This window comes from Manduca sexta, chromosome 25 (assembly GCF_014839805.1).
Source record: "Manduca sexta isolate Smith_Timp_Sample1 chromosome 25, JHU_Msex_v1.0, whole genome shotgun sequence".
Lineage (NCBI taxonomy): Eukaryota > Metazoa > Arthropoda > Insecta > Lepidoptera > Sphingidae > Manduca > Manduca sexta.
Window position 1 is genome coordinate 5,830,399 of NC_051139.1, and position 12,809 is coordinate 5,843,207.

At 32.9% G+C, this 12,809-nt stretch overlaps 1 protein-coding gene across 1 annotated transcript in view; it reads left to right on the forward strand.

Annotated features, from left to right (window-relative positions):
* The first annotated feature begins 6,902 nt into the window (after positions 1–6,902).
* Positions 6,903–12,809, forward strand: part of LOC115444960 (facilitated trehalose transporter Tret1) — a 28,845-nt gene continuing 22,938 nt past the window's right edge. Inside the window, exon 1 of the mRNA XM_030170974.2 lies at positions 6,903–7,304. Within this exon, the coding sequence (XP_030026834.2) occupies positions 7,259–7,304 (46 nt within the window). The 5' untranslated portion in view covers positions 6,903–7,258. The remainder of the gene's footprint in view (positions 7,305–12,809) is intronic.

The window sequence follows — 12,809 nt, forward strand, 5'->3', positions numbered from 1 at the left end:
TTATGGATGTGCTGTGTTGCTGTGCTGTTATATACCAGCGTCGTTCAAAAACATTTTTTGTATCTGGCAAAGATGCCGTGCTTTAATGATATTTATGTAAGTAAGTGATCGTCACTTATTACATTTAACCTAATAAAGCGAAATGTGCTTAAGATACTCCTCTGCCTACCACTAAAAAGGTCAAAAGGCATAATGATATGTAATTAGGTAACACACCCCAGTTCAGACCTGAACTTCTGAGGAGATACCTAAAACGGCAATGATAACAATCAATAAGAATACGATTTTCTTGCAATATCATGCTCACCAAACAAATATATAAATTGCAATGAGGCGTCACGATGATAATCCGCTGCAGGGCTCTACTAATAGTTTTATGTTATATTCCGTAACAATTAGCTACCCGCCAATGTACTGTACTATTTAATTTTTATTAGTTTGCAATAATTGGGTAAGCTTATAGGTTACCTTTTATTTCGAAGATGCGTATATTAATCTCTATACATAAAAAAATCTGATGGAGGCAGACTGGCAAACTTTATTTTTGTCACTTCGGATCATTTTGGGGCGGTATTCTGTCTTCGTAATATCGCTTTACAAACAAGTATTTGTCCGAAATCAGCTAATATCGAATACACTCCAACAGGGTTCAATTAATTAATACCATTAACAGCGGTTTCAACTGGTTTGACCTCTTTGTCTTCCCTCCCAGTAAGCCCCGCGCCTACCTGCTATCCGACATCGTTTATTCCACCCGAATGGGTAACAATGATTGCGTCCGATCAATATGTTGCGATCATATAATTAATCATATTAATTAGTGTGTGTTCGGTGGATGAACAAATTTCATCTTATATGAGATTATATCCGATTACCGCTGTTATTAATCATCGTTTAACTTATACCTATTTTATATTTGTTATTTCAGCCTTTGAATAAGAGGTAAAGCACTGATTAAATACTGATTAAAAAAATATTAGAAGGGGCCCTAACTCTTAAACATTAGTCTAAATTTTATTACCATAGATAATATTTTTAATATCATTTTGGAGTACTAATTTAGAATCAATTACGCAAGTGAACGTTTAGAATATTAAATAAAAGTTTCCCGCACAAGTAAAAATTTGCTCAAAAAGATTTGAGTTTACAACCCTGGTCTACGATAAAGCCTTTCAGAAGCATAGAATCGATCTCTATGGTAGTGACCACAAATGGAGAAGGCGACTGAAAAATATTAAACGTAAAATCTTCAGCAGAAATTTCACAAAGACTTCATAGATAAACGACACAAAACAACCACATGTAAACTCTAATATTCTCCATGCATACAGAAAAAATGTTCATTAAATTTTTGTCCAGGTTGTTAAAAATAGGAGAATGGGAGCAAAGGTCGTATCCGCCAAAAGATGCAGCGGTCGCTTAGCACTTTAATTAAAGTACGAAACGCGACCGTAAAAATCATAATTTGAATAAACGCAGCAACGGACCAACAAAAGTCGGCGGCGCTTAATAAACACAATTTCATTGTACAACTTGGTGCTTTGCTAACATTTGTCGAGTTTATTGCATTGTTGAATACTTACTAAGTATTTATTCGTTAACGTTTTGCCAGTTTCGTGCTTTGAAGATTTAGTTGTAGTTGTATTTTGAAGCTCGTAACCATATATTTTTATTTTCATTACAGATTCAAACGTACTAGCAGAAACGTATCTATCTGTATTGTAACAATTTTATTTTAGTCATTTTGAACTCCTATCTAAATTCTGCGTTTTACTCGCTTGTTTTGATTGTGGTATTAATACTTTTAATGCAATAAACTCGATAAATGTTAGCAAAGCACTTTCACTGCCCAAAAAAATCACATATAATATGTTAAAAACTCATTCTATTGACCGTGGGCCGAGCTTCAAGGAAAAATGTTCTTAAGTCGCAGTTAAAATCGATATTAATCTGACTATCATCATTCAGAATTCTTATTTCCAACTGCAATTAACGAAATTGTCTATCCACTGCCTTGCTATTTCATATTCCAAATCTTCCGATTACTTGTCAAAAAGTATTTCGTGAACGCTAAGAACAAATTGCTAACAATGCAATTGATATCTTTTCGTGTCCAATAAAAAAAGCCTTGACAAACGAAACGACAAATTGACAGACTGACCGACAACATAATGTAACAATTCGATCTCTATAAGATACGGAATTTAAAGAAAAATATCTATCAGGTTACACGCCATAAACCGTATAAAAGCAACTTTAGAAAACAAGTTTACATTCAAACGCATCCCTCGTGCTGTGCATTGTATCACCGTGACCTCTTTACTGAAAACTCTGAAGAAAATCACAATACTTTCACCAGTACAAGAATAGGAACACTTTGTGACCGTGTTGTTTGCAGAATGTTCAAAAGCGCAGCAGATATTTGTGTTCCTCTTTTACAAATCAAAGGATTGTAGTCTTTGTACTAAAACTGCTAAGAATAAGATTTACACGTCTAAAAAGTCTTGTAATTTGTATTATATATTTGCAGAGGCTTTTTATAAATTCTCTCATTTACTTGTAATAGGCCCTATCGCAATCAATTAATACAGCAAACCCTTCAACCATACAGCAGAAACGATTCTTTACTATCAGTCGCCTGTCTGTTTACCCAAGAATATAATTTTAGAAAAACTCGTGCTAAAAATGGTCCTAAGAATTAAACACGGAATCATCTACAGTTCTTCATAATATTACATCGCTAAATCTAGACCAAGAAGGCGATAATGCGATATTTATAGTCTTATAATTTGTGTGAATATTTATATATTATTGTGTACAGGGATGTAGATTAAATAACTGGGGATTGGGATTTTCATAACGAAGTTGTTTATACATATTTTTTACCCGGAACTGATAAGGTACTATGTGAATAACTTGTTGTGATAGGTACTAATAATTTACGAAAGATTGTGTCTGTGAAATAAATATCGGCGAGGTTTTTGTACTAAAATTGTATTTCACTAAGAGTATTACGAGGTTAATGCTCCGACTGTCTGTCCAACAGCAGAGACTACTAACATATTCTATTAATTTAAGATGTATTATACACAGCCATTATCTGCGAGAAATGCGGTTAGTTGAATTTTATTCGAGAAATTGACCTATATTTTTTTAGCAATAGTCGATCTCTGAATAATCGTAGTGTAATATTAGTTTACATATAATAAAACATTTAAAAACTGTTTAAATGAAGCACGTTGTTAAACAAGTACCACGAGTGTTTGCTAACACAATTAAGAAACAAAATTTGAGTTGAGAAGTAATTTACTAAAAAGGCATTAAGTCAACATTCCGAGTTTCCTCCGAATTTGTCGGGTACTTAAAAGTTACTTTTCGTCAAGTGGCTACAACCAAACGAGCAAACAGCCACATTTAATACGAAGATTTGTAAGACATTTATTTTTAATCTAACAATATATAGAACGTAATCGGCTTTCTAACAATCGAAAGCAAATGTCTTATTGGAATCTTTTCCATCTTTATTGCCGTCTATGTGACAAATAAAAACTACAAAATGCCAATCTTGACCTTTTTAAAATTTATAACTTGCACATAAAAGAAAGCAATTGTGCTACCGATAATAAACTTAATATATTAATTTAGAACAAAGAAACTCGAGCGACGGCTTAATAAAACAATACAGTTTGCAGATGGCCGATGATGTCACACCATTGAAATCCTTAAATTCAATGCATTGTGCAGACGGAGTAATAAATATTAACAAGACTATTATACGTCTTGTTTTAGTTTTAAAAGAATACTCGGAAACATCTTATTGCAATAATAAATGATCCTATGGAAATTGGAATACCTTTCAAGTTATTCAAGTGCATTAACACACTGCTATTAGCTGTGATTCGAGTTATGTTATTGCATCTTAGCGCTTTATTTTTCATATTATTTCCTTTTAAAATCCTTGTATTCAATGCACAAGACCCATTCAATGCATTAAAGTGCTCGCATGTAATGAAAATTTACAGAAAATACTTTAATAAAGATCAAAATCCATTTAACTTGGAATTTGGATCGATAATTTAATAAACTTCAATGGAAATTATTAATAATGGCATTGATTAAATCTCAACCTTGTATCATTGACCGTGTCAGCGATTATAAAACACGCGAAATTCTCTTCCTGTATATTTAAGAGATGTCCTTTATTTGGCGCATGTGTTTCTTATATAGTGGCTTTACGAGTGCACCAGCGATCAGGGTTAACACCATAATCACTGACTTGTTGCCACGAACGCACACTCGATTTAATTGATGCAATATCTTACGACATCCTACAATTAAGGATGTTGTTCTTCATTCAGTGTAATGTATTGTTGGTCATACCGGCTTTTTATTACTAAAGACAAGTTTCAAAATGTATTTTTGACAATAAATGATTAGTGAAATTAAACATATGTAAGATATTTTTTTATTCTTTATCTCTTCCAATACAATGCTGTTTAGGATTATTTATGGATAACTCATTTAATTGGCGTTCTATCTATCTTGTAGTCTTCTACTCGTAATGACGAAATCATTTATAATGCATTCTGTGTTTTTTGTCATTTACAGGAGAACCAACATAGAAAAGGAGTTGTATCTGATTATCATTTTTTTCATTTTTACACGCAATTCTCTGTCTTGTACATTTACCATTGCATTGATTAATCGAAATTAACCTCTCGTGTTAAAGACGATAGAGCGCAGAATCATATTTAGAAATTAAATAATAATTGGAACCCAAAATTCACTTGATTTATTATACTAGACGTGTCTACCGTATTCATTTTGATTTTAAACATTTGATGTTAAAGATAGTAAAACAAATAGGAATACTCAATTATAATTTGTACTAAGGTACAAAGGAACAAGTAGATACGAATGTGTTTAATGTAGGTACACATCTGTGTGTACCTACATTAAACACATTCATATCTACATCAATTCGCATCAAAGGAAGAGTATGTACTGTTAAAAACAATATTAACAGCCAAAGTAGCACAAAACTTTTTATCGGTTCCGAAGTCGATGACGTAAAGACCGTCTCCGGGCTCGCCAGACTTGGCGGTATCGCTGTTTTTAGAATTTTACTAGCTGGCATCCTTGGCAAAATGTAGATTTTTGCAAAATACAATGTATGGTCTAGGTAATTTTATACAATTAGTTTTATATTTCGACTAAGTTTTAACAGAAATTGATCTCCATCTTGACCGTTTTGTTACGGAGCTTCAATTCGGATTCCAAAAAGATAAAACTTCCGATTTTACATCTTCGATTTTGACTTCGGCTCCTATAATTTTGAATCGGAGGTTATCAGATAGAACACGTACGAACAAGTTTTGACTTGTCGAATGTCACCTGGGTAATCGTCTCCCGCTTGCAATCCCCGTTCACATAGTGTTGCCAACTTAATGGATATTCTACTTTAGATTTAGATCCTTCTTTGGCGGATACTTAAACAGTATTTTTAAAAGCTGATGATGTTTCAATAATATCCAATCCATTAGCTGTGTTAATGAGTATGGATGAAGAGGAAGATTTATTCTTTGTGTGGTTTCTTAACACAACTCAGGTTCCGATTCCCACTTCTGTAACATCCATAGTTCAAAAACATCCTCATACCGATAGGGAATATGTGGAGCCATAGTTTAGTTTGGGTTCCATATTACTAACGAATATAATAAATATTCCATACTTACATCGAAGTCTTAGCACGGGGTTTATTTGCGTAAACTTTTTTTTGCATTTCTTCAAACAACTGTGCAAATATCCGACGAATTAATAGATATTGGAATGTCCTTTTACTTTAAAAGTAATTGAATTGTTTGTATTAAAATAGTAAGTACGTACTTTGTTGTTTTCAGATTCTTGCGAAATTCCGTCTAAGCCAACACTGTTTTAGTCTCATTTTGGAATATGACAATTTTGAAAAGAAACATAAGTAAGTACTTACTTAGTAAAAAAAATATTCTGGATACTTACAGGCTCTGCCTGAATAAAATAACTGGGAGATATATATATACTTATACTAATTATAATATACTTACATAGCGTTATGAATTACGATAAGGGTTACTTCTTCACTATGATACCCACCTTGCAAACGATTTTTTTCCTATTTAATATAATAATGCACATAAATTTACATTTCCGTGTAATTATGTTAGTTTTTATACAAAATATTTCCTCTCTCCCAAATAACAGAATCATTTTAGGATATAAATTAATATCTGTTTCTTTACCATTATGCACTGACGATATAGTGCATCTCTAGTGTGCAGGATCAGTTTATATGTGCGTCACTATGGCTCACATAGATTGGGATGTTCGTCGTTTTCGAAGCTAATTTTATTTACTTATCATAAGTTATTATGTATACTTAATAACAATTTGAGTTATCAAATAAATATACTTATATGATAATTATATGTATAATTATATTATATAGTACTTATACGCTTTTAAATACGCAAAGTTTCTTCCTCGGAGCCATTACCTGCCTGCCAATAGTAATGAGAGTATAAAGTCCAAATCGATTGAGCACGCTTCCGTACAGGTACTGATAAACATTTATAAAGCGCTTTTATCATTCATCACCAGTAAGGACCAGGCAGCTTGTGAATAATTTATTAAGAAAAACATTATGTATATTTGTTTTAGCAATTGTGTTGCGAGCGTAATTTTGCGACCAACGAAAATGTATTTTCAGTGGCAGTGCGTAAAGTTCCGAGTGAAACGGCAACTAGTCAATTTAACAGTGTGAAGTTTATACGAAACAAAAGTATGACGTTATCAGTGGCGTCCGACGCACACCAGTGAGTGATAAAGCAAATAACAGCATTATCTGCAGCGGCGTGCGGTGTAGTGTCGCGCGTAGACACGGACCGGCGCGGCGCGGCGGCTGAGTCGGCGGCCGCGGCTCCCCGCGGCGGACAAGCGTTCGTCTACCGGCGCGTATTCACTTGACAGCTGAAACCGTCAACAAAACGGGAACATTATTATCTGTTCGAACTCGTCCGACTCACCATTCACGCTTACGACGAAACGCGGGTAGCACGTGGCCGACTAATATTAGAGCATGCCACATCGCGCGCCTCGCCGTCACACCGCGACGCTCGCCGGCACAGCACAACACACTGCACACTGTACACGGTACACGCATGTACTGACCGCCGGCATCACACATAAATGTTAATACGAACAGTGCTTGTGAACACCAGCCATGAGCATCGGCCGCAAGTGGAGGGAATATGTCGCCGCACTCAGTGGTGAGTTCATTTAATTTTACATTTGTTTACAGTTTTAGTTATTATTTTTAATTCATAAATGCGTGCGCGTTCAGCACAAGCCGGCTTGTTGTTTAGTGCCATGCGCATGCTTCGTGCGCCGCCTAGCACTCCTCAAAGTTATCCCTCGTATTTTGAACGGAATCTGTTCATTAAATTGTACATGAGCATATATTGCACAACTAATATTATAATTGTTCGTTGATTTATTCATAAAACATAAATATAATTTAATATGCGTAATACACTATGTCGAGTCCCTTATCGTTTCCTTATCCTACTCCAATGTGGGGTCTGTGCGGTAAATTTTTTCATGCATATTGCATAAGTGATATGACTATGGCCGCCTGCCTGACGTCAACCCCCATAAAGGATTAAATTCCAGGCAAAGCGTATTAAACAAAGCTCTCACAAATTTTAGTTCGAGCTGGGAATTGAACTTGAGTCTCCCAGACAGGGTATAACTCATAAACGCTGCTGCTTGACTGAGAACACGATAATAGAATTCTATAGTAGGTTACTACTTCCATAATAACAAAACAAGAATAAAATATAGTGTATTATAGGTAGGAGCAGTAAACTATAAAGGAATAAGAATGTTAGAAATTAAAAACCAAATGTGATTTACATACAAAATTTGAAATACCTTGACAATATTAAATACATTAGAAACTCGCTATAACTACTTCGGTTATAACGAATTATTGGTTTTAACAATCAAATGGCGAGGTCCCGCCGAAACTATATACACAACTATGGGAACATATCGCTTATAACGACACTGTATAAAGCGACATATGGTTAATGTGACCAATATCATCGGAATTTATCGGTTTTAACTCACAATCAACGTATTTTTCGCGAAGCTAAAATATTATTTTGATCGTTATTGTAATGCAAGGACTGTAATGACATAAGCGGGATTTAATATTTTATTATTAGTTGGAATTTTTCTCAATCTTTCAGCTCTTTGTCATATTATATAGTTCTTGCATGAGTTAACGACTGGTTTTGGCGCATAAATTTTTTTCTTTTTGTATTCGACTTTTTGCCATTTTGTATGCAAATTATTCTACACACATGTCTATTTTTTTATGTAGAAGTATTGCTTATAACGTCAATCGGATATAACGACTAGATTAGGTGGTCCCTTCCGTATCGTTATAACGGGTTTTCATTATATTCTCATTGAGAATTTTCATACAAACCTTTCTATATTATGTCATCGTCATAAAGAATTTATCAAACTTCTGTCTTAAAGGCTTTATAGTATCCAAAATTTACTGACACGTAAATAATTAAATAAGTATGTATTATTAGCTGTTCGTGAATAATATATGTTCTATTTGATTTATAGTTATATTTATAGGTGTTATTAGTGTGAAAATTTTAAATCAATAAACGTATGAACCATTTTCCCTCAGATTAGGTTTGCAGATAAGGACAAATCTCGATGTATTTATTATAGGATCACATCGGAAACATACTATTCGCAGTTTGACATTCAAATACTACTTTACATGCGCGGAAGTGAGAATACATACCCAATCATTTACATATAGTAAACCAACACGATCGATGATATTATCTAGTTCCTATCTATATTATACATATACTTAAGTATTATATCTACCTGTGACCTCTGGAATATACCTGTTTGGTATCATATTATTTTGAGTGGGTACGGCAATAAACAAATATAATTTTTTATTATATGAAAATCAGTATTTAGTCTATATAGTATTAGGAAAACAAAACTTTTATCGAAATATTATGAGATTTCGCTATAGTTTATAGAATAATAATAAATATTATATCTAATTAATAAGTTCGTTATTAATGCAAGTTAACCGTTACAGTACTGCCATATTTTTAAATCAATAATTTCATAAATATTAAAAATAAATATATTATATTAAATACAACAATAATATATAATTAAATAACATGTGACAAGCATAACACATACACTCAATAAATTGACCATTAAAATACATAAATTGAATCCATCTTGATAACATTAAGTCAATACAAAAAAGGTACTTTATGGAAAAGATTAATGTTATGCAATAAACATATACTAAATTTTCCACGCATTGCCGTTTTATGTTTGGTAAGAGCGAACAAAAATTCGATTAACACTTGTATTTCAATTGAACTTGATGCTAAATGTATGTCAAATATTTTTTCCGGGATAAAAGTGCCGTTGCAATTTTATTTTCAAAAGTAGCCTGTGACCTATCCTGGATCTCGAACTATCTCCATACCAAATTTCATCGAAATCCGTTCAGCAGTTTTTGAGTTTATCGCGTTTAGACAGACAAAGATTCGACGGGACCTTTCTTTTATAATATATAAGAATAGACGGTAAATTAATATTTCAATTAAAATTTACCATTAGAACGATTTGTATACTGCCGAATGACGGGTCGAACAAACTGCGCGCTCATTGCAAGTATCAAGACTGTTCATAACTCAGACGTTTGAAATACAAAGCACTATGTGCCTATGTACTATGTCACAATGATCGGTAATTATAGTGGGGACAATGTATATAATTTGATAATCTCAATAATATTACGAAAAAAATATAATTTATATTAACATCATTTAAAAATTGGAGATCTTCGGTAACAAACTAGACATATACAATGAAATTAAAACAAACATCGCGTTCCATAGTACCAACAATAGAATTTGTAACATCTGGTTTTTCGGGAATTAGCGTAAAATTGAAACAGTTACACAATTATCAACTTAATTTGCAACATAAATATATGTACTTAATTACCACTTTTGGTAATGTAAATGTACGTAAGGCCGTTTTTGGAACAAAGTACAATAATGAAAAGTGTTTTAATTGAATTAACAAACTATAAGTGATTAGTTACTTTGTAACATTATCGAACATTAGTTTTATTATGTTCTGACATTAGTGTCACAATGTTAGCAATATCGATATAGATTACCTTTCGTTGTAATCTTTCGTAAAACCCTAGCTTATTTACGGCTTTTATTGAATGTATGTTACGATATTGATGGGTTAATAATTCAAAGCATTTTAGTAAGTATAAGAACTAACTGATGTATTCATTAAATAAAATAAGCTATCTTTGTGAATTTTCACAGTAGTAAAACAATATTATTATGATTTTTGATAAAACATGTCTATGAAAAACAAATATAAATAAATTTAGTTTGTTTAGGCTAAATTAACCGTCGAATTGTAATAAAAAAGAAACCAGATTTCTTCGCCGCTAGCAAATTCTAATATACATGTTGTTTAGTATATCACATTCCTCAATAAAATAACTATTTCTGAAATCTAAGTATACTCCAGCAGTCATACTGACAGTTAATATACCTCGTTAAATTTTGCATTGGACACTCTATACTTTGAATACTATTGTTTTCGTCTGCCGATCTGATAAATAAAAAAACAATGCACTTGTAATTAATTTATCCTTGCGCATATTCTTCAATGATTAAAAGTCCATCGTCCAAGTTGTTTTGAAAGGTAAATTATAACGAAAGTGAATTTGCGATATGCGTCAAAGCAATTAATATGACGCAATAATATCACGACCTATCCATATTGAAATTATGTCAGCGAAAATACTCTAACCACTACATTTATGATTGTATGCATTCGAGTTAACACATCGTTTCATACCTTATTTGTGCGCTAATATACTATTGCTGACGTAGTCGTTATACAGCCGTTTTCAATAAATTAACCCAATCTCACTCTTCAATCCGATTCTGAGAATAAACAAATCAAAACTCATTTGTAAATATGTCAAAAAAACTTGGTGATTGGTCCACTTTTGAGATAGATCAAAAAAGACGTTTGGAATGGTTTATTGAAGATGACGGTAAATCAAGCGAATTTTATCTACTTATACTATATACATTGTTACCGCCCTTTATATGTAGTGAATTGGTGTGAGCTATTCCACTCCAGGACTACTGACACGGTACCCTTACGCGTAATAATATTCCTCCTGACTAACTCTTATTGTGGATACTCTACGTCCACGATGAAAGGGAATCTAGAAAAAATATGGATACGTTCCCGATTTCTATGTACCGCCCTGATGTGTTGAAGGGAATCAGTATAAAATGCCAACATCGTCTTATTATTTGATTAGAAATGTGTAGTAAAATTACAAGCATACATTGTGATTTGTTGCATTATAATAATAGGTGTGTTGTGAATATATCTCTTCGAAATATTTTTCTTACATTTGTTATATAAATATTTTGCAAGTCAAGCAAATGTTATGTTAGAAAAAACATCTAGATAGCACAATTGTCTCTATGCGCAGAATAAAAATATATCTTATTGAAACATATAATTATTTTAAATAGGTTTTCATAATACTGTAGTCAGGTAAAAGGGTGGTGTTTAATTCTGTAATTATGTATGCGAGATGGAGCATAACGATTTAAAAATTCGTATAGATTATAATAAAAATAGGTGATATTTTTTTTTCTACCGCGTCCCTGAGACTTACCTAGTAGGCAATTACTAATTATTTTTGTACACATACAAAACGTACATACAGTATATAAGTACTTAAATTATTTCCATACTAAGCTATTGATAAAATTAATTAACACCTAATTTTACAGTTTGCTAATTTTAGTATCTACAGTAGAACGTATTTTTAGCCGAAGGACCTCGTTAAACACAGGACAATTCATGCTTTGATGTAAAATAAAAATTATGAAAAAAAATGAGAAATAACAGAGTAAACCTCAAAAAAAGTCGTTAAAATTTCTCCACGTGTGAGCACCCTTGTGCTAGCTACTTGTACTTGTTTGACCTATCTTATCACTAATAACCCATTAGTCATTAAGTATGAATATTGCGTTTTCCCTTCATACTTACTTCGAACCTGGCTAACACACACAATGGCTTTACTATTTACGGGCTAAGTACGGGAAAGGGAGCCCACAACCAATGCCAACCATACTTCGAACGTGGCTTGGGCAAGCAAAAATACCTAACCGCCGAATTATCAAATTTTTCGAATTTCTTGCGAGGCGCCACTCTTGCATCATATTCACATTTCCCTTGAACTTCAATATGACGCGCGCTCTAATAGTTTTTGCATGACATCTTCCGTCATAAAACCATAATTTTCTTTTATTGTGAGCTGAATTCACAAAAACCGGAATCTTATAAAAGCATTAAGTTTTGTGTGAAGAAAACCATTATGCATAATGGTCCGATTTATCTTCCATGTTTTTGTCAATCAACCTATAAATATTTCAGATATTGTTCCAGCGGACTAATAACATACCCCAATAATTTTGCTACACATATTACACATAATACCCAAGAATAATAATTTTGCTACACATTTCCATTTTTTGTGAGACCGTAGCACCACCTCGGTAATGCTGTGGACAATATTTAGATTACTTCATTGATGTGGCGGTGACGAAATATAATTGCCCTATAACGATTGTGGCATTTTT